At 44.8% G+C, this 26,350-nt stretch overlaps 1 protein-coding gene across 2 annotated transcripts in view; it reads left to right on the top strand.

Moving 5' to 3' along the window:
* The window catches only part of kcnh2b (potassium voltage-gated channel subfamily H member 2b), a 303,535-nt gene that overhangs the window by 180,531 nt on the left and 96,654 nt on the right, over positions 1-26,350 (top strand). The window contains exons 1-4 of one of the 2 annotated variants that reach the window (XM_090199621.1): positions 2,487-2,664; positions 3,799-3,948; positions 6,657-7,139; positions 8,043-8,254. In XM_090199621.1, the coding sequence (XP_090055747.1) occupies positions 3,861-3,948; positions 6,657-7,139; positions 8,043-8,254 (783 nt within the window). In that variant the 5' untranslated portion in view covers positions 2,487-2,664; positions 3,799-3,860. Of the gene's footprint in view, positions 1-2,486; positions 2,665-3,798; positions 3,949-6,656; positions 7,140-8,042; positions 8,255-26,350 lie in introns of those variants that run through there. The other variant, XM_090199620.1, reaches the window with a different exon arrangement.

Here is a 26,350-nt window from a genome sequence, read left to right as displayed (position 1 = left end):
CTTCCTCTTCTCGTCCTCTTCTCTTCCTCTTCTCTTTCTCTTCTCTTCCACTTCTCTTCCTCTTCTCTTCCTCTTCTCTTTCTCTTCTCTTCCTCTTTTCTCTTCTCTTCCTCTTCTCTTTCTCTTCTCTTCCTCTTCTCTTCCTCTTCTCTTTCTCTTCTCTTCCTCTTCTCGTCCTCTTCTCTTCCTCTTCTCTTTCTCTTCTCTTCCTCTTCTCTTTCTCTTCTCTTCCTCTTCTCTTCCTCTTCTCTTTCTCTTCTCTTCCTCTTCTCATTCTCTTCCTATTCTCTTTCTCTTCCCTTCCTCTTCTCTTCCTCTTCTCTTCCTCTTCTCTTCCTCTTCTCATTCTCTTCCTATTCTCTTTCTCTTCTCTTCCTCTTCTCTTCCTCTTCTCTTCCTCTTCTCATTCTCTTCCTATTCTCTTTCTCTTCTCTTCCTCTTCTCTTCCTCTTCTCCTTCTCTTCTCTTCCTCTTCTCTTCCTCTTCTCTTCCTCTTCTCATTATCTTCCTATTCTCTTCCTCTTCTCTTTCTCTTCTCTTCCTCTTCTCTTCCTCTTCTCCTTCTCTTCTCTTCCTCTTCTCTTCCTCTTCTCTTCCTCTTCTCATTATCTTCCTATTCTCTTCCTCTTCTCTTTCTCTTCTCTTTCTCTTCTCTTCCTCTTCTCTTTCTCTTCTCTTTCTCTTCTCTTCCTCTTCTCTTTCTCTTCTCTTTCTCTTCTCTTCCTCTTCTCTTTCTCTTCTCTTTCTCTTCTCTTTCTCTTTCTCTTCTCTTCCTCTTCTCTTCCTCTTCTCTTCCTCTTCTCTTTCTCTTCTCTTCCTCTTCTCATTCTCTTCCTATTCTCTTTCTCTTCTCTTCCTCTTCTCTTCCTCTTCTCTTCCTCTTCTCTTCCTCTTCTCATTCTCTTCCTATTCTCTTTCTCTTCTCTTCTCTTCCTCTTCTCTTCCTCTTCTCTTCCTCTTCTCTTTCTCTTCTCTTCCTCTTCTCTTCCTCTTCTCTTCCTCTTCTCTTCCTCTTCTCTTTCTCTTCTCTTCCTCTTCTCATTCTCTTCCTATTCTCTTTCTCTTCTCTTCCTCTTCTTTTTCTCTTCTCTTTGAGGTATGTCAATTCATGGAAGTGCTTAAGAATAGTGATGTATCAACAGAGTGGACCAGTACCGGTTGGAGTCTCGGCTTTACTACTCATCCAGGGTAGCACAATATAGTTGTGTTGCACACAGTCTGACAACCAGGCTAGAGTGTGCTGTGGACCAATTGCATGACTCGTATTGTGCCAAACGCACCCAAATCTTGAAAACAAGTCCTGTCAGTGTTAGAACTGCACTAGATTATCGGGTTATAAATGTTGGATTGAGTTCTGTGGTTTTCAGCCAGCTGGCCACCTGGATAAGTGAGTTTGTCCCCTGATTACATTCATCTTTCAGGTATTAGCATTGAGAGCTGGGGCTGTATGCCTTGGCATGGTATGGAACAAATAGGCCTCAATGTAACCTAACACATATACTCTTACATATACGTAAATCACTCATGTTCCAGGCATTTAAAGAATCAGGACACACACGTGTAGCCGCCCCACAGACGGCGTCTTAGGGTGGATTAGTCCTTTTAAGTGGGATGAAAAAAAGAGAAAGCGTAGTGAATTGAAGTCAAATCCTCTTCCCGACTATTTTTTAATCCTCTGTGTGTGTGTGTGTGTGTGTGTGTGTGTGTGTGTGTGTGTGTGTGTGTGTGTGTGTGTGTGTGTGTGTGTGTGTGTGTGTGTTTTCCTGAATGTAGCCTATGTGTGTGTATGTGTGAGATTTAATTGTGTTTTTGTGCAGGGTACAGTGTGTGTGTGCATTAGTGGCCAGAGAAGGAGATAGGATCTACTAGGATTACTGTATAAACCCTCATGTCTGTCCGTAATAGATCAATTCATGAAATATTGTATTACATTACATCTTATATATTGGGGTGGGCCAGTAACCGAAAGGTTGCTGGATCGAATCCCCGAGTTGACAAGGTAAAAATCTGCCCTTCTGCCCCTGAACAAGGCAGTTAACCCACTGTTCCTCGGTAGGCCGTCATTGTACATCATAATTTGTTCTTAACTGACTTGCCTAGTTAAATAAAGGTTGAATGAAGAAAATAGATCTAATGGTGCTAAGACAAATGAGGGTGCAGTGAGTAGTTACAATGGCAGTCGCAGCGTAATAACACACTGTCCAACATTACCATGTTGCCATGTCACACAGTCTGTAACTCCAGATGTAATGTATATCAAATACCTCTAGTTTCTTATGTGTAACTACTGTGTAAAAAAATTGCCTGATCAGATTGTTCAAATAAAAGCACACATGCGATCTACACACACACACACACACACACACACACACACACAGGGCGTGAGCCAGATGATGGTTGTGTGGGGACCTATAATCCTCAATACAGTTTTCCCAGTTTTTATCCGTCTGGGTGATTACATAGAGGTCCAATCCCTTCCATGGGCCACACTCCTGTGGTGTGATGGCTCAGAGATGAATGACGGGTGGGCAGGGCGCTAGACTGAACACTCACTCGTGTGCCCACAACACAGGACATTACTCTTTAGACTGCCGTGGCTGCTGTCCACCTTGCTAACCCTGTATGCCAACACCAACCCAGCCCCAGTCACTGACTACCAACCAGGTAAGGGTAAGGGCATCTGGTGAGGTAGGGCAGGATAGGATACGGTTTTAAGAGGAAGGAGTAGTGATGATTTGTCTTGGAAGGCTGTTGGGAAGTGAGAACCTTGGATTTATGTTTCACACGTGCAGTACAGTTGAAGGCTTCTTGCATAGAATTAGGAATTAGAACTACAAATTAGGAATTAGAAATTAGAGTCATTTTATAGGACCTCTATGGTTCCTTGTAGGTTTGAGGAGGAGCAATTGATATACATGACGTACCGGTGGGGTCACTGTACCGTGTCTTTTTGGTGGGGGTATCAGTTACAACCTTGTTGATGTTTTCATACTTTGAATTAATAAGACAAAGTTGATTGGATGCCTGATTCTTACTGTATTCATGAATGAAGCTTGATTTTGGCTGAATGAGAAACAGACTGGCAAGCGATCCATGTTTCGGAGTGTTTTGGCTGTTTTAACAGTGTAAATACCAGATGCTGTGTTGGTAGAAAAAGGCTTTATGCCTTAACTTCTTTCTGAGCTGATAAAAGTACAGTATTGAAATGTCCACAGGGTTACGGCTGACATCCGCTACAGGCGTTAAAACCCAATCAACATATTGCATTTCATTTGATTCAACCCTACTGAAGCAGTCATTTCATTCAACCCTACTGAAGCAGTCATTTCATTCAACCCTACTGAAGCAGTCATTTCATTCAACCCTACTGAAGCAGTCATTTCATTCAACCCTACTGAAACAGTCATTTATTCAAACCTACTGAAACTGGGCTCTGTAGGTGGACAGCTACATATGGCCATTCAATCTGATTTCATGCTCAGTAAAATAGATTTTTCACGCTCTTGTGAAGTGAAATCACTGTGGTTGTCTTATGTATGAATGTGCTCAAACAAATCATGCAATGAAGTGAATTTCTACGTGTGTGTTTATGCATTACGCATTCTCTTTTTTCCATCCCACTTAAAAAGACTAATCCACTCTAAAATTCATCCTGCATTTTCAATCCCCTGTATAACCTAAGTCATTTCATATACAGGAGAACATTTGGCGGGGGGAGGGGTGTTTGTGTGTGCATCGTTATGTGTGTCAGTGTATGTGTGTTTATGTTTTGTGTCTCTCTTTCTGTCTCTCTGTCAGGTGTGTGTTTCCTGTGTCTGGTGGATGTGGTGCCGGTGAAGAACGAAGATGGCCTGGTGATCATGTTCATCCTCAACTTCCAGGTCATTTCAGACGACAAACAGCCCAACCAGGACCTCAACCACAAGCTTCCCCCCTGGCTCCCCACAGGTAACCCCAAACTGCCCCCTGGCTCCCCACAGGTAACCCCAAGCTGCCCCCCTGGCTCCTCAAAAGGTAACCTCAAGCTGCCCCCATGCTCCCCACAGGTAACCCCAAGCTGCCCCCATGCTCCCCACAGGTAACCCCAAGCTGCCCCCCTGGCCCCTCACAGGTAACCCCAAGCTTCCCCCCTGGCTCCCTACAGGTACAGGATGGCCTCTCCTAATCTTCTCTGATCTCTCTCAATGTCATATTGTAGCTGTTCTCTGAATTGATTTGAATGGAAAACATTAATTTAACCCTTGTCTTAAGGGTCAAAAATGACTCGCCGCTATGTTTAACAGCAGTGAAAATCCCCTAAATTATATTTTTTTCTACTTGAAATTTGATTACTTTTCCTAGAGTGACCCCAACATTAGAAAAAGTGAAACATCGCCTTTGTTGATATTTCCATGAAAGCTCTACAGCACCAGGGTACAAAGATTGTTTTAGGGGCATTTTTGAACTGGCAGTTATAAAATCATTTACACCACAAAAACCACAAAGACACACACACACACACACTCACACAATGAGAAATTGAGATTATATGTGCTACTGATTGAACTCAGCCAGCAGCTCCTGAAGAGGAAGATCCCCATGGTTGGCACAGCTAGAAAGAACAAGCCTGAGCTCCCCCCTGCACTCCTCTCAACAAGGGGGAGAGAGGCCTTCTCATCAAAGTTTGCCTTCACCCCCACCACCAATGTAGTTTCTTACCTCGCAAAGAGGAACAAGAATGTGGTCCTCCTGAGTACACTGCACAAAATGGCTGAGATCAGTGATCTTGAGGACAGGAAGCCAGCCATCATCCTGGACTACAACCTCAACAAAGGAGGCGTGGACAACATGGACAAGGTGATTGGAACTTACATCTGCAGGAGGATGACTGCCCGCTGGCCCCTGGTCATCTTCCATAACATCATTGATGTGTCCTCATACAATGCCTTTGTGACATGGTCAACATGATCAACCCTACCTGGATGCCTGATAAGCCGAACAAGAGGAGGGTGTTCCTCCTCTTGCACTTGTAACCCCACACATTCAAAGAAGGGAGCGCCTCCCCCGCACAGGAGCCTCTGCAGCGCTTGTGAAAGCTGTTCAGGGGGCTGCTAAATCTTGTCCTGATCCACCTGAGGCTGCAGCTGGAGCAGACAAGAGGAGGAGATGCCAATTCTGCCCCCAAAGGACTGTAAAACAAATACTATGTGCTGCACATGTGAGAAATACATCTGAAAAGTCCATGCACACACACTTCCATACTGTCCTACATGTGCTAATTAGAGTTGATTGATTTATGTTCTTCACGTTTTTGTTTTGTATCTATCATCTTATCCTTATTTATTGGTGTTGTTTGCCCCCACCCACAAGATGTATAATGGTTCAAAAAATGGGAGAAGACTAGTATTTTGTAGTTGAATTCCTCTTTGTACAGTATATAAGAATATATCACTATGTTGCAAAAAAAGGACTGTCATTGTTTCCCTTCAATAATGTCACGTTCTGACCTTAGTTCCTTTGTTTTGTCTTTTGTTTTAGTATGGTCAGGGCGTGAGTTGGGTGGGTTGTCTATGTTAGTTTGTCTATGATTTTCTATTTCTGTGTTTGGCCTGGTATGGTTCTCAATCAGAGGCAGCTGTCAATCGTTGTCCCTGATTGAGAACCATATTTAGGTAGCCTGTTTTCCATTGTGTTTTGTGGGTGGTTGTTTCCTGTTTAGTTTTTTTGTTTCACCTTTCAGGACTGTTTGTTTGTTGTGTTTGTTGTTTTGCCTAGTGTTGCATATTTAATTAAATAATATGAAGACTTACCACGCTGCACCTTGGTCGTCCTCTCCTTCCCCAGACGGCAAGCGTTACATATAAAATCATTCAAAACTACTTTCTGTATCTCTTGCAAAAAAATATATATTTACACCTATGCAGTACCTTGATCAATAATAATAATAATAAACCTCTACTTTAGTAAAGAAAACAATTATGAGAGGTGTGTTGTAATAAAAGCGGGTGGTGTCCACTGATTAAATACAGTCTTTCTGCAATGTGAAGAGGGAAAACCCAGTGAATTCAACATTAATATCTCTACCATAAGCCACATTCAATGCAGTTTTAGAGAATTTGGCAGTATGTCACAACCGCAGACCACTTGTAACCACGACAGCCCAGGACCTCCACATCTGGCTTCTTCACCTGCGGGATCGTCTATGGGGAAGGGGGTGGGGTGCTGAGGAATATTTCTGTCTGTAACAAAGCCATTTTGTGGGGAAAAACTCATTCTGATTGCCTGGGCCTGGATCCCCATTGGATGGGCCTGGCTCCCAAGTGGTTGGCTCTATGCCCTCTCAGGCCCACCCATGTCTGCACTCCTGCTCAGTCATGTGAAATCCATAGATTCATTTATTTAGATTGACTGATTTCCTTATAGGAACTGTAACTGAAATTGTTCCATGTAGCGTTTATGTTTTTGTTCAGTATAAGTACATTTTTTAAAGATTGTTGGATAATCACTCAATTAAATTGAGTTCAGTTCAGTTTATTGCTCTCTGGTCTCTTCCTCCTTTCCTCTTTCCCTCTCACTCTCTTTCTCTCCCTGTCGGCCTTTTTATCACTCTTTTTTACTCTCTCGTTTTACGCCCCCTCCCACTCTTTCTCCCTCCCTCCCTCTTTCTCGCTCTGTAGGCCGGCCGCGTGGCTTCAAGCTCCGTCTGCCCTCACTTCGTTCCCTCAGCAACAGCAAAGCCTCTCTGGACGACCCAGAGACAGGGCGCCTCCCGGCCCCTGGCTACCCCAGCCACGAGTCCCTGGCTCTGGGAGAGCTGCTCTCCCTGCCCACATTACCTCCGGGGCACAAGAGCACCAGTAGCGCAGGCAGCAGGAGCAGGCCGGCCCTCCTGTGGCCCGAGGACCAGCGTGGCCTGCTGGGCTCAGAGCCTCCACCGTCCACCGCCCCCTCCTCGCTGCCCCCCGGCCAGTCGCCATCCCGCATCGCCCTCCAGACGCTCAACCCGGACGTCTCTCTGTCCAACTGCAGTCTGTCACACAGTCGCTCTCGCGAGAGCTTCTACAGCATGCGGCGGGCGTCGTCAGTGGATGACATCGAGGCCATGCGGCCGGCGTCAGACCGGAAATACAGCACAGCCCATCCCATCCACAGCAGCACAGGTAGGGGAGGAGGGGTGAGGGTAGGGGGGAATACTCCAAATGGCATTGCATCCAGAGAAAGCAAATGCACAACATCTCCTTTCCTGTATTTGAGCTGGATACCAAACACCCACAAACACACAGAGGTAAAGAGTGTGTGCAGTAGGAATTTGTATGTTGTCTTTTAGAAGCTGTGAAAAACACAAAAGGCACCTACATTCCCTGGTTGTGTTTAACCACGAAAATTTTAGCCTGTGCTGTGGCCAACTACTTCTAATGAACAAGAACAAGAAGTTGGCTAAAGCACAAATGGATCTTCGCCTCAGGCCAACCACTTACCTCTCAATGAGCTTTTAATGAGCTTTAATGCTAAATTGTACATTGTAATTAATGAGCTTTAATGCTAAATTGTAATTATTTCGCCTCTATGGCCTATTTATTGCCTACCTCCCTACTCTTCTACATTTGCACACACTGTACATGGATTTTTCTACTGTGTTATTGACTGTACGTTCGTTTATGTGTAACTCTGTGCTGTCATTTGTGTCACACTGCTTAGCTTTATCTTGGCCAGCTCGCAGTTGTAAATGAGAACTTGTTCTTAACTGGCCTACCTGGTTAAATAAAGGTGAAATTAAAATTAAATGTAAAAAATGAGGTCAATGCATGTTTTATGTGATATGTCAAAGTTACACGCGTATGATGTGGTTCTAATCACACCTGGGTTGAAATTCTATTTGAAATCATAAAAATAGTCGTGTGCCATATGGGCGAGCTTTGATGTTTTGGGACGATTATATTGTTTCCATTGCACCGGGCAAACTCTATCAAGCACAGCTAAAGTACTTGAAACAATTTCAAATAGTGTTTGAACCCCGGTGGTCCTAGTGGTCTGGACAGTCCTCTGACAGTGTGTTCTTTCAGGGGCGGTGAACAACAAGTCCAACATCCTCAACTCCACGTCGGACTCAGACCTCATGCGTTACCGCACCATCAGTAAAATCCCTCAGATCACCCTGAACTTCGTGGACTTCAGGGCGGACCCCCTGATCACGCTGCCTGCGGGGGACATGGACATCATAGCCCCCTGCAAGCTCATCGACCGCACACACCACGTCACCGATAAAGTCACCCAGGTACGAGGGCCGTCCATGTGTGTGTTCAGTGTGTGTAGTAAGCCAAGTGTGTGTGGGGGGGTGGTGCGTGAGGTAAGGTGTGCTTATGGACTGCTGGGGTTTTCTTCATTTCCTTTGTCTGGGTTTATACTGTGTGTGTTCGCTGAAGCCTGGCATGCATCACCCAGGTGGTAGCGTCTCATTGGTGGGGGATGGGGTGAGTTACCCCACAAAGCGCTGGTTTATAGACCTAGTGAAAACGCTTGGCAAATACAATACTAGTGGATTGGTGGTTGAGATCTTGGGTTCCTGCCCTGAGTGGAAACCTGGTGTGGAGGCTTGCTGTTGGCTATATTGGTGTCTTCAGTGATCCTTGTCTGCGGTGAGCCAGGGTGTGGCTAAGGCCTCAGCGCTAGCTAGCTTGATTGATTGAGAAGCGGATGGATGGCGCTCAGATTAAACAGTGACCGATTATTCTGTCGCTATGGCGTTCTCGTGTGCGTTGCAGAATAACATGTAATTGTGTTATAGAGACAGTCATTCACACGATGTGAAAGTGGGGACATGTTCCACAGTTTGACACCTCCTTTTTAATTTGCTTTGTTGCACAGAGATTGAATTGACTCATTAAGGGGCGTTGTAGTATGAAGTAGAGGGGAAATGGGATGGGTAAAGGACAAGCATAGACAGAACGATGGAGAGCTGAGCAAGGGAAGAGAGTGGCTTCGTGACCTTATCCAGAGAATCTAGTTAGTGCATTCATCTAAGTGAGACAACCACATGTCTCAGTCATGGTAGCTATCAGTAAATCAGCTAAGTCTGTGCTAGTAGGATCAGTTAAGGGCGAGTGTTAGTTAGTTGTTGTTGTTTTGGGGCGGTGAGGGGGGGCTGCTGTGGGATGGATCAAGATACTTCATGATACTTCTCTCTCGCGCTCTCTCTCTCTCTCTCTCTCTATATATATATCTCTCTCTCTCTCTCTCCCCCTCTCTCTCTCTCTCTCTCTCTCTATCCCCCTCTCTCTCTCTCTCTCTCTATATATATATATATCTCTCTCTCTCTCTCCCCCTCTCTCTCTCTCTCTCTCTATCCCCCTCTCTCTCTTGCTCACAGGTATGGGTACAATATGCAGGCACATCCACACCTAAACCGCAGGTGTGGGCGTGTGGTTACACAAACGCACACACGCGCACACGTGCACACATGCACACATGCGCACGCACACACGCATAACAGCAATTTCACAGAGCTGTTCACTGACACTATAAATACAACGACACAGACACACATAAAGATCTACAGTACACACACGCTGGTTAGTATACAATGTCATTATCAAAGTCAAGACAGAACATTGCCTTTTCCGGACAGCATGTAATGTTTTTCCAATAAGTGATTTAAAAAAAGATTTAGTTATGAGGCCATAGAGGCATAAGGCATAATAACTACTTTACCACCTATGACCTGCAGGTGGCAGCACCATCCAACACTCCTCTGGGCCCAGTTTTTCAAACGTTATTTATCTGGATTTCGCCGATCCGATAGGATTAAATGCATAGAAATAGAATGAATAGAATGGAGGAATCATTGCCTTGAATGGGACTCAGTTTGTTCAATCCCTCCCTGCTCATACACTCACTGAGAAATCATGATCACTGTTCCCGTCCTTCGTCCTCTCTCCTCCACAGAGATCTCCATCCCTCCATCCGTCCCTTCATCCCCGTTCGTTAACACACACACACACTCACACACACACACACACACACACACACACACACACACACACACACACACACACACACACACACAGACACACACACACACACACACACATACACACACACACACACCCTCCTCCACCACCTAAAGAGATACAGATCACATGAAGCCATTAATTCAGAGAGAATATGCAAATGTGCTCTAGGAATATTTTATGTGTGTGTGGTGTATTAGCTACATGGTAGAAAGCAGGGCTTGAGTGTGCGGCTGACCTGTGTTTGAGACATAACCGGCTCTAATGAACGGGGGATGAAGGGACAGATGTAGGGATGGAGATCTCTGTGGAGGAGGGAGGACGAAGGACGGGAACAGTGATCATGATCTCTCAGTGAGTGTGTGAGCAGGGAGGCATTGGACTGATCACTCTTGTGTCCCAGGGACCAGGCTCATGCACCAACACACACACACTCCCAGTGACACTTCTATAGCTGCACTGCACTCATGGGTCACTGCCCACACACACACACACACACACACACACACACACACACACACACACACACACACACACACACACAGATACAGTTATTTTTATGCACACAAAACACACATGCGTAGTACACTGTGAACACACCTACCGTGATAGACACATACAGTACACACACATATACACACTCACACTCACTTGCACACATGTACACATGTGCACGCCCACCCACTTGCTTGCACACATCTCTATCCACATGCTCTTCACCACCCAACACATAGAGAGACCCTCCCATCCCAAGCAGCACTTCACCACCTAACCCACATGGAGGTTCCTAAGGAGGAATGGGGAGTCACACATCTTCAGTAAACGTCAACATGGCAGGAGCATGAACCTCAGACTGTAGAACCACCTACAAACTACACAACTAGTCATATGCAATCATGAGATTAAGCATTATTGTGAAATCCTTTCATGTATAGTACCACTCACCTTGTTAGAGTTGGCAGTTGGGAAAAGCATCTCTGTTTCCATGTACATTAATGTCTGATGTACAGAGATGCACGGAAGAGAGACTCTTGATCCAAGATCTTGGAACATCTTGTGGGTGTCCCTTTGACTTTCTAGCAGGAGACAGATTTCCAACAGCTCTTGTGTCTGTATTAAAGATACAGGAGCTGTTGACTCGGGGAGACAGCACAGGGCTAGGGAGCTAATGTCTTCAATTAGAAGTATAACACAGTGGATGCAGACTGGGGGACCATAATGTATTGTGCCTTTAACTTTAGGAACCAACTTAAAAGTTAGGCTCTCCAGAGGAGGCGAGTAGATATAAAATAGATACAGTGCCTTGCGAAAGTATTCGGCCCCCTTGAACTTTGCGACCTTTTGCCACATTTCAGGCTTCAAACATAAAGATATAAAACTGTATTTTTTTGTGAAGAATCAACAACAAGTGGGACACAATCATGAAGTGGAACGACATTTCTTGGATATTTCAAACTTTTTTAACAAATCAAAAACTGAAAGATTGGGCGTGCAAAATTATTCAGCCCCTTTACTTTCAGTGCAGCAAACTCTCTCCAGAAGTTCAGTGAGGATCTCTGAATGATCCAATGTTGACCTAAATGACTAATGATGATAAATACAATCCACCTGTGTGTAATCAAGTCTCCGTATAAATGCACCTGCACTGTGATAGTCTCAGAGGTCCGTTAAAAGCGCAGAGAGCATCATGAAGAACAAGGAACACACCAGGCAGGTCCGAGATACTGTTGTGAAGAAGTTTAAAGCCGGATTTGGATACAAAAAGATTTCCCAAGCTTTAAACATCCCAAGGAGCACTGTGCAAGCGATAATATTGAAATGGAAGGAGTATCAGACCACTGCAAATCTACCAAGACCTGGCCGTCCCTCTAAACGTTCAGCTCATACAAGGAGAAGACTGATCAGAGATGCAGCCAAGAGGCCCATGATCACTCTGGATGAACTACAGAGATCTACAGCTGAGGTGGGAGACTCTGTCCATAGGACAACAATCAGTCGTATATTGCACAAATCTGGCCTTTATGGAAGAGTGGCAAGAAGAAAGCCATTTCTTAAAGATATCCATAAAATGTGTCGTTTAAAGTTTGCCACAAGCCACCTGGGAGACACACCAAACATGTGGAAGAAGGTGCTCTGGTCAGATGAAACCAACATTTAACTTTTTGGCAACAATGCAAAACGTTATGTTTGGTGTAAAAGCAACACTGCTCATCACCATGAACACACCATCCCCACTGTCAAACATGGTGGTGGCAGCATCATGGTTTGGGCCTGCTTTTCTTCAGCAGGGACAGGGAAGATTGTTAAAATTGATGGGAAGATGGATGGAGCCAAATACAGGACCATTCTGGAAGAAAACCTGATGGAGTCTGCAAAAGACCTGAGACTGGGACGGAGATTTGTCTTCCAACAAGACAATGATCCAAAACATAAAGCAAAATCTACAATGGAATGGTTCAAAAAGAAACATATCCAAGTGTTAGAATGGCCAAGTCAAAGTCCAGACCTGAATCCAATCGAGAATCTGTGGAAAGAACTGAAAACTGCTGTTCACAAATGCTCTCCATCCAACCTCACTGAGCTCGAGCTGTTTTGCAAGGAGGAATGGGAAAAAATGTCAGTCTCTCGATGTGCAAAACTGATAGAGACATACCCCAAGCGACTTACAGCTGTAATCGCAGCAAAAGGTGGCGCTACAAAGTATTAACTTAAGGGGGCTGAATAATTTTGCACGCCCAATTTTTCAGTTTTTGATTTGTTAAAAAAGTTTGAAATATCCAATAAATGTCGTTCCACTTCATGATTGTGTCCCACTTGTTGTTGATTCTTCACAAAAAAATACAGTTTTATATCTTTATGTTTGAAGCCTGAAATGTGGCAAAAGGTCGCAAAGTTCAAGGGGGCCGAATACTTTCGCAAGGTACTGTAATTGCATTACATTTATTTGAATAAAAATAGATATACTGTGTATGTACAGTACCAGTCAAAGGTTTGGACACACCTACTCATTCAAGGGTTTGTATTTATTTCTACAATTTTCTACATGGTAGAATAATAGTGAAGACATCAAAACTATGAAATAACACACATGGAATCATGTAGTAACCAAACATTTTTTAAGCAAATCAAAATACATTTTATATTTGAGATTCTTCAAAGTAGCCACCCTTTGTCCTGATGACAGCTTTGCAGACTCTTGGCATTCTCTCAACCAGCTTCATGAGGTAGTCACCTGGAATGTATTTCAATTAACTGGTGTGCCTTGTTAAAAGTTCATTTGTGGAATTTCTTCCCTTCTTAATGCATTTGAGCCAATCAGTTGTGACATGGTACAGGTGGTATACAGAAGATAGCTCATATTATGGCAAGAACAGCTCAAATAAGCAAAGAGAATCATTACTTTAAGACATGAAGGTCAGTCAATCCAGAAAATTTCAAGAACTTTGAAACTTTCTTCAAGTGCAGTCTCAAAAACCATCAAGTGTAATGATGAAACTGTCTCTCATGAGGATGGCCACAGGAAAGGAAGACGCAGAGTTACCTCTGCTGCAGAGGATACGTTCATTAGAGTTAACTGCACCTCAGATTGCAGCCCAAATAAATGCTTCACGGAGTTCAAGTATCAGACACATCTCAATATCAACTGTTCAGAGGAGACTATGTGAATTAGGCCTTCATGGTCGAATTGCTGCAAAGAAACCACTGTAAACACACCAATAAGAAGAAGAGACTTGCTTGGGCCAAGAAACACAAGCAATGGACATTAGACAGGTGAAAATCTGTCCTCTGGTCTGATGAGTCCAAATGTGAGATTTTTGGTTCCAACCGCCGTGTCTTTGTGAGACGCAGAGTAGGTAAACTGCTGATCTCTGTGTGGTTCCCACCGTGAAGCATGGAGGAGGAGGTGTGATGATGTGGGGGTTCTTTGCTGGTGACACTGTCAGTGATTTATTTAGAATTCAAGGCACACTTTACCAGCATGGCTACCACAGCATTCTGCAGTGATATGCCATCCCATCTGGTTTGCGCTTAGTGGCACTATCATTTGTTTTTCAACAGGACAATGACCCATAACACACCTCCAGGCTGTGTAAGGGCTATTTGACCAAGAATGAGAGTGATGGAGTGCTGCATCAGAAGACCTGACCTCAACCCAATTGAGATGGTTTGGGGTAAGTTGGACTGCAGAGTGAAGGACAAGCAGCCAACAAGTGCTCAGCATATGTGGGAACTCATTCAAGACTGTTGGAAAAGCATTCCTCATATGAAGCTGGTTGTGCAAAGCTATCATCAAGGAAAAATGGTGGTTACTTTGAAGAATCTCAAATAAAACATTTATTTTGATTTGATTAACACTTTGTTGGTTACTACTTGATTCATAATGTCGTTCATTATTTCTTTGTTTTGATGTCTTCACTATTATTCTACAATGTAGAAAATAGTAAAACATTTAAGAAAAACCCTTGAATGTGTCCAATCTTTTGACTGGTACTGTATAAATACAGACATAAAAAAGTGTATATATGTATATGTATATAATTTATTTATGTACTTTTATTAAATAAAGTAAAAATGAATTCCATCAAATGAACTGTATTATAAAGTGAAATGTGAACTAATGAAGAGTAGAAAGTATGGCTGAAAATATGTTTTTTATATTTCCATACATCATAGTATACTGCATCCTGGCTTGTAGCTTCCTGAATATGCGTATGACAACACTATGTACAACACTATGATAACATATTAATGATGCCTCGTTGGATATGTTTCAGATTTCACGTTTAACGTTTTATTCGTCACTTGCACAGGATACAACAGGTGTAAAACAGTACAGTAGAATTCTTACCTTTGAGAGCTCTTTCCCAACAATGCAGTGATAATGATAATAATACCATAACAATAATATCATAATAATGATAATGTAGATGATAAGAAAACCTTTTTTAAATGATTTAGTATACGTACACAGGTCATTGCCAGTACAACACTGCTTAATCTACAATGTCATTATCAAAGTCTAGGCCAAACATTGGATTTTCCAACCAGTTGTAAAGTGATTTATTTTTAAAAAGAAGAGTTTATTATTAGGCCATAGAGTGTTTTATGGCTCCTAACAGAAGGCAGAATAACTACTTTATCACCTATGTTGCAGTTGGCAATTATTGAGCAACATTGCAGAATTTAATGTAAACATCAACTTTAATAGATTCATGTTGTGTATATATATAGATATATGGAATTGAGATATATATATATATATATTTTTTTTTTTTTTAAATATATATTATAATATAGTCATTTGGTCACACAGCAAATACTTTTGGTGGCTCTGCAAATCTCATATAGAGAATAACGTAGTTTGACAGGTGCTTGTGTAACGACTTTTTAGTTGTTTTTATTCGTTTTATTTCTTTGCTTTTCATTAGGCAGCGTTCAGCATTGTTCAACTCCAATTTCTGCTTCTCTACTTTCTAACTGAATTCAAATCTATGCCATGGTTGTGTCCCCACATTTCCTGTTATATTTGACGTGAGCAGAGCAGATGGCTCCAAAATGTATTGTAACGTTAGTGTCTAGGATGTAGAAATTGCTCGGCTCAAATGAATGTCTTGCATTTATTTGCATACGTTGGATGAGTATGCACGAGCTCTTTAAATAGTGTATGCCAGCAGCTGACTTTTACTATTATGCCAAGGTTGTATTTATGAAATGCATGGAGTCACAAATTGGGATGCACTCTCCCATTAGTTATGAGCTATGTAATCGATTTTCAAAATGGACTCCGTGTGTGTTTTTCATGATATGCAGTTTCACTCAGTTGAAAACCGCTGCTTTTCCAAGGTCTCCACTTCACACACACACACACACACACACACACACACACACACACACACACACACACACACACACACACACACACACACACACACACACACACACACAGCTTCTATCTCAAGGCCATCAGACTGTTAAATAGCCATCACTAACACAGAGAGGCTGCTGCCTACATACAGACTTTAAATCATTGGAACACTAGTCACTTTAATAATGCCACTTTAATGATGTTTACATAACTTTCATTAGTCATCTCATATATATATATATATATATATATATATATAATGTATTCTATAATATTTTACTGTTTCTTATCTATGCCGCTCTGACATTGCTCGTCCATGTACTAATATATTCTTAATTCCATTCCTTTACTTAGATTTGTGTGTATTGGGTATATGTTGTGAAATTGTTAGATATTACTTGTTAGATATTACTTGTTAGATATTACTTGTTAGATATCACTGCAATGTCGGAACTAGAAGCACAAGCTTTTGGCAATACCCGCAATAACATCTGCTAAACATATGTATGTGACCAATAATATTGGATTTGATACACACACACACACACACGCACACACACACACACACACACACACACACACACACACACACACACACACACACACACACACACACACACACACACACACACACACACAGGAAAGCCATAGAATCATTCTTTCGATATAATCATTCTCTCTCAAGCATCTGATCTATATCGCTGCAATCTCTATCTCCCTCCAAACACGCTATTAATTGATATTAGCCGGTGTGCTGGACAGCTGTGTGTCCAGATAGGGGGGTTAGGGTTCAAAACGTACTCTGACCCTCAAAGTCCGTTGAAGTTGCCTCATTAATTGGAACTAGTTTTAACTGGTTCTCCTAACGTTATTCAATTCTTCACTGAGCTCACCGTTTTACAGTACTCTGTTGAGAGCGAGCAAAACATTGTCAGCCTGTTAATTCGAGTTGACTGTGTGAATATTACTCTCAGGGTGTTCTGGCTGAGACCACAGATGCTGTTGTCTTTAAAGCTCAGTCAGGCAGAAGAGATGAACACTGATTGGAACACTGAAGAAGACCGCGATCTAACAATAGAACAGGGCTTCGTTCTGGTTGCCAGGTCTTAGTTTGGGTTGCCAGGTCTGGTTGAATGGAAAGGTAGTGCCAATGTATCAATGTAGACATTTCTTCATGTAATAATACACGTGTAGGAACTTAATGCTTTCAAATAACTTTTTGCTTAGTGCCGGAATTTAGACTGTACAAGGCTGTAGAATGAGCTCAACCCTGAAGACCAATAGTCTAAGTATGTTTCTTTATCTCACCTGCCTCATAACCTTTGGCCTTTTCTGTCTAGAATGTCCGTTTAAGACCGCAGTTTATATTACAAGGCACTTCTAAGTGTTCATATTACAAGGCATTTCTAAGTGTTCATATTACAAGGCACTTCTAAGTGTTCATATTACAAGGCACTTCTAAGTGTTCATATTACAAGGCACTTCTAAGTGTTCATATTACAAGGCACTTCTAAGTGTTCATATTACAAGGCACTTCTAAGTGTTCATATTACAAGGCACTTCTAAGTGTTCATATTACAAGGCACTTCTAAGTGTTCATATTACAAGGCACTTCTAAGTGTTCATATTACAAGGCACTTCTAAGTGTTCATATTACAAGGCACTTCTAAGTGTTCATATTACAAGGCACTTCTAAGTGTTCATATTACAAGGCACTTCTAAGTGTTCATATTACAAGGCACTTCTAAGTGTTCATATTACAAGGCACTTCTAAGTGTTCATATTACAAGGCATTTCTAAGTGTTCATATTACAAGGCACTTCTAAGTGTTCATATTACAAGGCACTTCTAAGTGTTCATATTACAAGGCATTTTATGGTTGTTATGGGTATTTCACCTACACTGTGATAAGACGGTATCAGCTTTTGTCTCAGGTATCTCTTAAACCTTAGCCTTTGTGTCCAAACCTCCTCAGTTACCGCCACACTTGATATTACAAGGCACCTTTATGCGTACTGTTCATATGAAAAGGCCCTTTATGTGTATTGTTGATATTACGCTTTATCCTTGTTGCAGTGATATGATCTGTACGGACTTAAGACCTGGGTCTAGTCCCCTTGCTCCTACCTGTCAACCGAAAGCCATGGCCTTTGCCACCAATCTGCTTCCGCCCCTCTCTTTCTCTCTATCTCCGGAGTTGGGTCCGCAGCGGGCTCTGTGCCCGTCCCAGCCCTGCCTTGCTCATTAGTTTGTTCCGGCGGCGTTGGCTAAGAGGCTGTCTGGCTGATATACGCCTAGGCAAGGGAGCTTCTCGCCTGGCTGATGGGAAGAGGGAGGAGAGGGAAGGGGAGGGGCGATAGGAGGGCCAGTGCTTACTTCCAGGGCTACTCGGGGAGGCGGGCACTTTGACGTCCTCTCCTGGAAAACGGCAGCGCAAAGCTGCACAGGAAGAGGGGCGACAGGGTGATAGGTTGAGGGAGACAAAGGGTGAGAGAGGGATATGGAATGAAATGAAGTGAACGGAACGGAAGGAGCGAGAGAAGGATTGTGTAGTTAAAGGAGAACAAGGGTATGCAGGAGAGAGAGAGAGGTGTGGTAGAAAAAGAGAAAGAAAAGTAAAGTCCTCAACCCACACCTCTCCCATGTCCTTCCCCTCTATGTTTGCCTCTCCTCCCTCACCCCCCTCTCTCTCTATCTCTCTCCCTCTCCTCCCTCACCCCCCTCTCTCTCTATCTCTCTCCCTCTCCTCCCTCACCCCCCTCTCTCTCTATCTCCCTCCCTCCCTCGCTCCCTCCCTCCCACTTTCTCTATCCCATCCACCTCTCTTTATCCCTCCACCTCTCCCTCTCATCCCTAGACCTCCCTCCCTCACCCCCTCTCTCTATCACCCTCCCTCCCTCCCTCTCTCTTTCTCTATCCCACCTCCCTCCCTCCCTCCCTCCCTCCCTCCCTCCCTCCCTCCCTCCCTCCCTCCCTCCCTCCCTCCCTATCCCATCCACCTCTCTTTATCCCTCCACCTCTCCCTCCCTCCCTCTCTATCCCATTCACCTCTCTTTATCCCTCCACCTCTCCCTCTCTCCCTCTCTATCCCATCCACCTCTCTTTATCCCTCCACCTCTCCCTCCCTCCCTCTCTATCCCATCCACTTCTCTTTATCCCTCCACCTCTCCCTCCCTCCCTCTCTATCCCATCCAACTCTCTTTATCCCTCCACCTCTCCCTCTCATCCCTAGACCTCCCTCCCTCCCTCCCTCCCTCCCTCCCTCCCTCCCTCCCTCCCTCCCTCCCTCCCTCCCTCCCTCTCTATCCCATCCACCTCTCTTTATCCCTCCACCTCTCCCTCCCTCTCTCTCTATCCCATCCAACTCTCTTTATCCCTCCACCTCTCCCTCTCATCCCTAGACCTCCCTCCATCCCTCCCTCTCTCTGCTGGTGACCCATTAATCACCATAGATCCCTGCTGGGCCATGCGCCTCGCCGCCCTATCTCATCACGGAAAGGTAATTGAATCTGGGAGAAATCTGGCTCTGAGAATAAGCATCATTGATTGGCAGGTAATTGACCCTCTTTATTTATGATCAGGTGTGGATGGGAGGGATGGGGGAAGTGTTAGTCCAAGATGATCTAGTTCAATATGACAGGACGGTAAACTTGTTTGACCCAGACTGTAGCTTAAAGAGTAGTTAAACCCGTGGACTGTCTCTAGGTAGAGAAGGAAAGAATGGTAGGTGTTAATGTCTGCTGCAACTGTCTAGCAATGCAAGCTGCCCACGGTTCAACTGGTAGTGCATCCAATTGTCTTGCCATCCACAATGATTCCTGACAACCCCCAACTGGGAAATGGTTAGTTCCAAGTTTGGCACTGAAGCAGCCAGCGACACAGCGAGAGGCCAATCCATCAAAGGTGAGAGGGGGGCGTGGGGAGCGGACAGACTTATCTTGGGAGGTAGTGGAGGGAGCTGGGCCACAGTGTGGTACTCCATCTCTGACAGAGAGAACCAGGTATCACTGTAGATCACTACACTGATCGCCTTTACCTGGCCTTGTCCCCTTGTCCCCTGGCCTTGTCCCCTGACAAGAGGAATACCTATGTGAGAATGCTGTTCATCGACTACAGCTCGGCATTTAACACCATAGTGCCCTCCAAGCTCGTCATCAAGCTCGAGACCCTGGGTCTCGCCCCGCCCTGTGCAACTGGGTACTGGACTTCCTGACGGGCCGCCCCCAGGTGGTGAGGGTAGGCAACAACATTTCCACCCCGCTGATCCTCAACACTGGGGCCCCACAAGGGTGCGTTCTGAGCCCTCTCCTGTACTCCCTGTTCACCCACGACTGCGTGGCCACGCACGCCTCCAACTCAATCATCAAGTTTGCGGACGACACAACAGTGGTAGGCTTGATTACCAACAACGACGAGACGGCCTACAGGGAGGAGGTGAGGGCCCTCGGAGTGTGGTGTCAGGAAAATAACCTCACACTCAACGTCAAGAAAACTAAGGAGATGATTGTGGACTTCAGGAAACAGCAGAGGGAACACCCCCCTATCCACATCGATGGAACAGTAGAACAGAGGTAGTAAGTTTTAAGTTCCTCGGCGTACACATCACAGACAAACTGAATTGGTCCACCCACACAGACAGCATCGTGAAGAAGGCGCAGCAGCGCCTCTTCAACCTCAGGAGGCTGAAGAAATTCGTCTTGTCACCAAAAGCACTCACAAACTTCTACAGATACACAATCGAGAGCATCCTGTCGGGCTGTATCACCACCTGGTACGGCAACTGCGCCGCCCACAACCGTAAGGCTCTCCAGAGGGTAGTGAGGTCTGCACAACGCAAACTACCTGCCCTCCAGGACACCTACACCACCCGATGTCACAGTAAGGCCATAAAGATCATCAAGGACAACAACCACCCGAGCCACTGCCTGTTCACCCCGCTATCATCCAGAAGGCGAGGTCAGTACAGGTGCATCAAAGCAGGGACCGAGAGACTGAAAAACAGCTTCTATCTCAAGGCCATCAGACTGTTAAACAGCCACCACTAACATTGAGTGGCTGCTGCCAACACACTGACTCAACTCCAGCCACATTAATAATGGGAATTGATGGGAAATGATGTAAAATATATCACTAGCCACATTAAACAATGCTACCTAATATAATGTTTACATACCCTACATTATTCATCTCATATGTATATGTATATACTGTACTCTATATCATCTACTGCATCTTTATGTAATACATGTATCACTAGCCACTTTAACTATGCCACTTTGTTTACATACTCATCTCATATGTATATACTGCACTCAATACCATCTACTGTATCTTGCCAATGGCGCTCTGTACCATCACTCATTCATATATCTTTATGTACATATTCTTTATCCCCTTACACTTGTGTCTATAAGGTAGGAGTTTTGGAATTGTTAGCTAGATTACTTGTTGGTTATTACTGCATTGTCGGAACTAGAAGCACAAGCATTTCGCTACACTCGCATTAACATCTGCTAACCATGTGTATGTGACAAATAAAATTTGATTTGATTTGATTAGATTTTTGACTGACTTGACCTGGTCTTGTCCCCTGACTGACTTGACCTGGTCTTGTCCCCTGACTGACTTGACCTGGTCTTGTCCCCTGACTGACTTGACCTGGTCTTGTCCCCTGACTGCCTTTACCTGGCCTTGTCCCCTGACTGCCTTTACCTGGCCTGGTCCCCTGACTGCCTTTACCTGGCCTTGTCCCCTGACTGACTTTACCTGGCCTTGTTCCCTGTCTGCCTTTACCTGGCCTGGTTCCCTGTCTGCCTTTACCTGGCCTGGTCCCCTGACTGCCTTTACCTGGCCTTGTCCCCTGACTGACTTTACCTGGCCTTGTTCCCTGTCTGACTTTACCTGGCCTTGTCCCCTGACTGACTTTACCTGGCCTTGTCCCCTCCCCTGTCTGACTTTACCTGGCCTTGTCCCCTGACTGACTTTACCTTGCCTTGTCCCCTGAATGACTTTACCTGGCCTTGTCCCCTGACTGCCTTTACCTTGCCTTGTCCCCTGAATGACTTTACCTGGCCTTGTCCCCTGACTGCCTTTACCTTGCCTTATCCCCTGACTGACTTTACCTGGCTGCCTGTACCTGGCCTTGTCCCCTGGCTGCCTTTACCTGGCCTTGTCCCCTGACTGCCTTTACCTGGCCTTGCCCCCTGACTGCCTGGACCTGGCCTTGTCCCCTGACTGCCTTTACTTGGCCTTGCCCCCTGACTGCCTTTACCTGGCCTGGTCCCCTGACTGCCTTTACTTGGCCTTTTCCCCTGACTGACATTACCTGGTCTTGTCCCCTGACTGACTTGACCTGGCCTGGTCCCCTGACTGCCTTTACCTGGCCTTGTCCCCTGACTGACTTGACCTGGTCTTGTCCCCTGACTGACTTTACCTGGCCTTGTCCTCTGACTGCCTTTACCCTGCCTTGTCCCCTGACTGACTTTACCTGGCCTTGTCCCTGGCTGCCTTTACCTGGCCTTGTCCCCTGACTGACTTTACCTGGCCTTGTCCCCTGACTGACTTTACCTGGCTGCCTTTACCTGGCCTTGTCCCCTGACTGCCTTGACCTGGCCTTGTCCCCTGACTGCCTTTACCTGGCCTTGTCCCCTGACTGCCTTTACCTGGCCTTGTCCCCTGACTGCCTTGACCTGGCCTGGTCCCCTGACTGCCTTTACCTGGCCTTGTCCCCTGACTGCCTTGACCTGCCCTGGTCCCCTGACTGCCTTTACTTGGCCTTGTCCCCTGACTGACATTACCTGGTCTTGTCCCCTGACTGACATTACCTGGCCTGGTCCCCTGACTGCCTTTACCTGGCCTTGTCTCCGATATACACTCAGTCTGTAGGTGAATATACTGTACACTCCACTTTTATCAGGTTGCGTGCACACACACACACACACACACACACACACACACACACACACACACACACACACACACACACACACACACTCTTTTTGTATTAAATTCCCATTCACACCAAACCCTCTGTCTCAATCATTCCAAAGGTTAAGTCTGCTTTTGTGAATAGCACGTCCATCGTTACCCTACAGTACTGTACACCCAGGCAGCTCCCTTCCTCACAAAGACCCACAGACACAGAATCCCTCCTGGGGCCCCTGGAAACCACACGAGGGCCCCGGAGAAGAGCCTCTGTCTGCTGTGAGGGCATCTGAGGGGCTACCTGGGGGAATAGACTGCCAAGGCTGCCATTTAAAACACAGTCATTATCCCTAACCCCATAGACGACTCTGGGCCTGCTGGAAATAAAACTGTAAATATCAACAGAGCCCCACTGTGCCTCAAGACTCACACTAAACTAGAAGAGACTGGAGCAGTGTGTACTGTAGGGTACCTAGTGATGAGTTCTCCTGTCCTATACTCGAAAAAAGGGTTCGAAAAGGCTTTTTCGGCTGCCCCCATTGGAGAACCCTTTTAAGTTCCACATAGAACCCTCTGTGGAAAGGGTACTGTAACTCAACTCTTTTATCAGGGTCCTCCTATGAGGACAGCCGAAGAACCCTTTTAGGTTATAGATAGCACCTTTATTTCTAAGAGTCTACTGTAACACATCACACAAACAGATGGAGCTGGGTTGCAAGCAAACCATTTTTTATAATACTTTTGCAGAGTAGACAGTATAGTTTTTTATGAAGTGGATATTGTTTTTGTTTTCGAGTGTCTTCTTAAAAGTAAAATTCACACACAAGACTCTCTTCTTTGTTTGCCGTTGCTGGTTACCTTATAGCATTCACTCAGTGCATGGACTCTCTGTTGAGTCCAGCTCACTTCCTGTGTGTGTTCTGATCGTCCTACTTCCTTGCAGAGAACACCTTCTAGCCGGACAGAGACATCAGTGAAGGTTGTGATTTGTTCCAGTGAAGGTGTATGTGCACGCTGGTACTTTCTCTCTAGTTGTAGTGTGTGTACAGTGCACTGTATTGGTGGTCCTAGAAGTCTGCCTTTTTCGTCTCTTCAAAATGTAGTGTCTCTGTTGCATTGTGTCAAGGGCCACAGTGGCGGTAGCTGCCAGGTAGACTGTGACCAATGTGCTGGAGATGACAGGAGAGATGGTGACACACACATACGCACGGTGTTAAGAAATCGCTGCTCCTCGTGCCCCGGCCCACCGCACACGTCCCCCTCTGTCCTGCTGTCTGTATGTTCTCACTGTCACCTAGCATGGTGTGAAGTCATCCCTGTAGAAAAGCCTAGGGCTTCACTTCACCTAAGAGGAAGGTTAGTGGAGAGAGCTTACAAACTGACCTCCACTGACGTACCAGGGCATAGAGAAGCAGGGGGATGCCGGTGCTGGACTGCACCACACATACGGTTCAGTGGAGAACACCTTTTAGTGACTGGGAGATACAGCACCAGACCTGTGTTTCGCCAGATATGAGGCGGGAAAGGTTCCCAAAACATGTTACCGATTGGCTCAACTTTAGGAAGTTTAACGTGATTTAATTCCAAGAACAAATGTTCCATCCTTCCAGTAAGACACAAAGGGAGAGTTCATCAACAGGCCATTTCTCTAGCGTAATCACAGGGAATTGACGTTGTGCCCAATAGGATTATGCGATTACAGTTGTTGCTAAGTCATAAATCATTTGACTCTATGTTCCCTGAAGACCAATCAACACCTTGATGAATATTAATAATACATGTTCACTTCAATGTACTAGGAGGAACCAATGCATGGTTCAATTTGTTTTCCTGTTTCTTGTTTCCTTGCTGAAAATTGATGTTCCCCCACAAGCTTCCTTAACACACGATTGCTCACAACACCTGAGAGAGCACACGGTGTCATATTGGATCTGCTACTGGAGGGTTACACCACGTGTCTTCGCAATATAAAATGGATACATAAAAACAAAATGTGTGCTGAATTCTAAAGAGATATTCTGTTCTGCTGGCTTATAAGTGGGACCCAGCTCCCTTTCTTAGACTTTCCATTGGGAAATACTGCTCTAATTGTGCCTTCATGCTGTAGCTCTGAGAATTAGACATTTTTTTAAGAACTATGTTTTTAACCATTTTTAGGGTGAAACTTTTAATGACCCCAGAATATAATACATGGACTAATTTTAGGCATATGACAGGAAATCCCATTAGAGCCCCAGTGTCATGAAACAGCGTTTTAAACTCAGAGTTAAGGATGAGCGTTAGGACAGGTTCCTCCCTCTCATGGTGTTGTCATAGACCCAGTTTGGTAATGTCTCCTCTCGAACCGACCCGTCTACAGCTATCTGTCACCTCAATTTGGGCTCATCACCCAGCAGCGCCCATCCGCCACAGTTCAGCGCCATGCATTCCATCTAAACTCAACCGTGGCTATTTGCGTAGCCCGGGGGTGACATGACTCCTTTGGAAGTGTGTGTGTTTTTAATGGTTGTTCTCACCTCATATTATCCAAGTGGACCCTTATTAGCTGTGCCGACCCAGGAAAAACACTGAATTAGTTATGAAGCGGTGAGACTGTGTGTGTTGTGGGGCGGGACACTGTTTGCTTTCTCTGGCCGGCTCAGTGTTAAAGTCGCTGTGGAGTCATCTGCCTTTTCGGGATTGTCAGTGCGGTCGCTTGGTCATCCAGTTGATTCCGTCCCATCAACTCCGATCTTTAGCGCCGAGGGGGGGTTAATCACTTCTCAAAATGGCTGAGAAAGTGTGAGTGACTAATGTTTGTCTGTATTAACTTGAGTTGACGCAGAGAGGAAGAGGCTTAGCGAGAGGTTTCGCTCTCTCCAAAACATGACCAAAATAAGCCCAATGCGTTTCTAAGGGCTTACTTGGGTTTTTATGGGCCTTTGGGACAACAACTCCCATTGTTATGGCGGAGACAGGAGCATCTCATCATTATATACAGATCTCTGGTTGAACTTCCATGTCACTGGATGCACAGGAAGTACTTTGTGGAATAATTAATTGGGGTGATGCTGTGGTTCTCCCAAAAATGTACACCTTGATTCGAGTGCAATTTCTTGACCGACCCTGATAAGCTCTAACGGTTAGAGAGGTTACAGACCAAACAGGCCTCGTGGTATAATACAATGTGCTAGCTTATACATTGGTGGTCCTGAAATGACACCAATGCCTTGATGCAACTTCCTGTTGATGCCATGAAAGTCCTGTATTTGACTGTGCTTTGCGGACTGGCTGCTAGCAAGTTAGCCAATAAGGGGAATCTCCCCAGAAGGACACTGCTTCACACCACCTCATAAAGATACTGTAGACTAATAATCACTCCCACTGGGCAAAAACTGGTTGAATCAACGTTGTTTCCACGTTATTTCAACAAAAAAATACAAGGTGACGACGTTGAAGCAATGTTTAAAATTGATTGGATTTGCAAGAAGTAATCAACGTAGGGGAATTTCATCTTTTCTTCTCCTAAATCCAATGAGATGTGGACATTTTTGGTTGATTTTACGTTGAATTCCCGTTAGTTGACAACACAACC

The sequence above is a fragment of the Oncorhynchus mykiss genome, chromosome 15, assembly GCF_057628025.1.
Source record: "Oncorhynchus mykiss isolate SJ-2025 chromosome 15, ASM5762802v1, whole genome shotgun sequence".
NCBI lineage: Eukaryota > Metazoa > Chordata > Actinopteri > Salmoniformes > Salmonidae > Oncorhynchus > Oncorhynchus mykiss.
The sequence above is the reverse complement of the archived record's forward strand: the minus strand, read 5'-3'. Positions and strand labels throughout refer to the sequence as shown.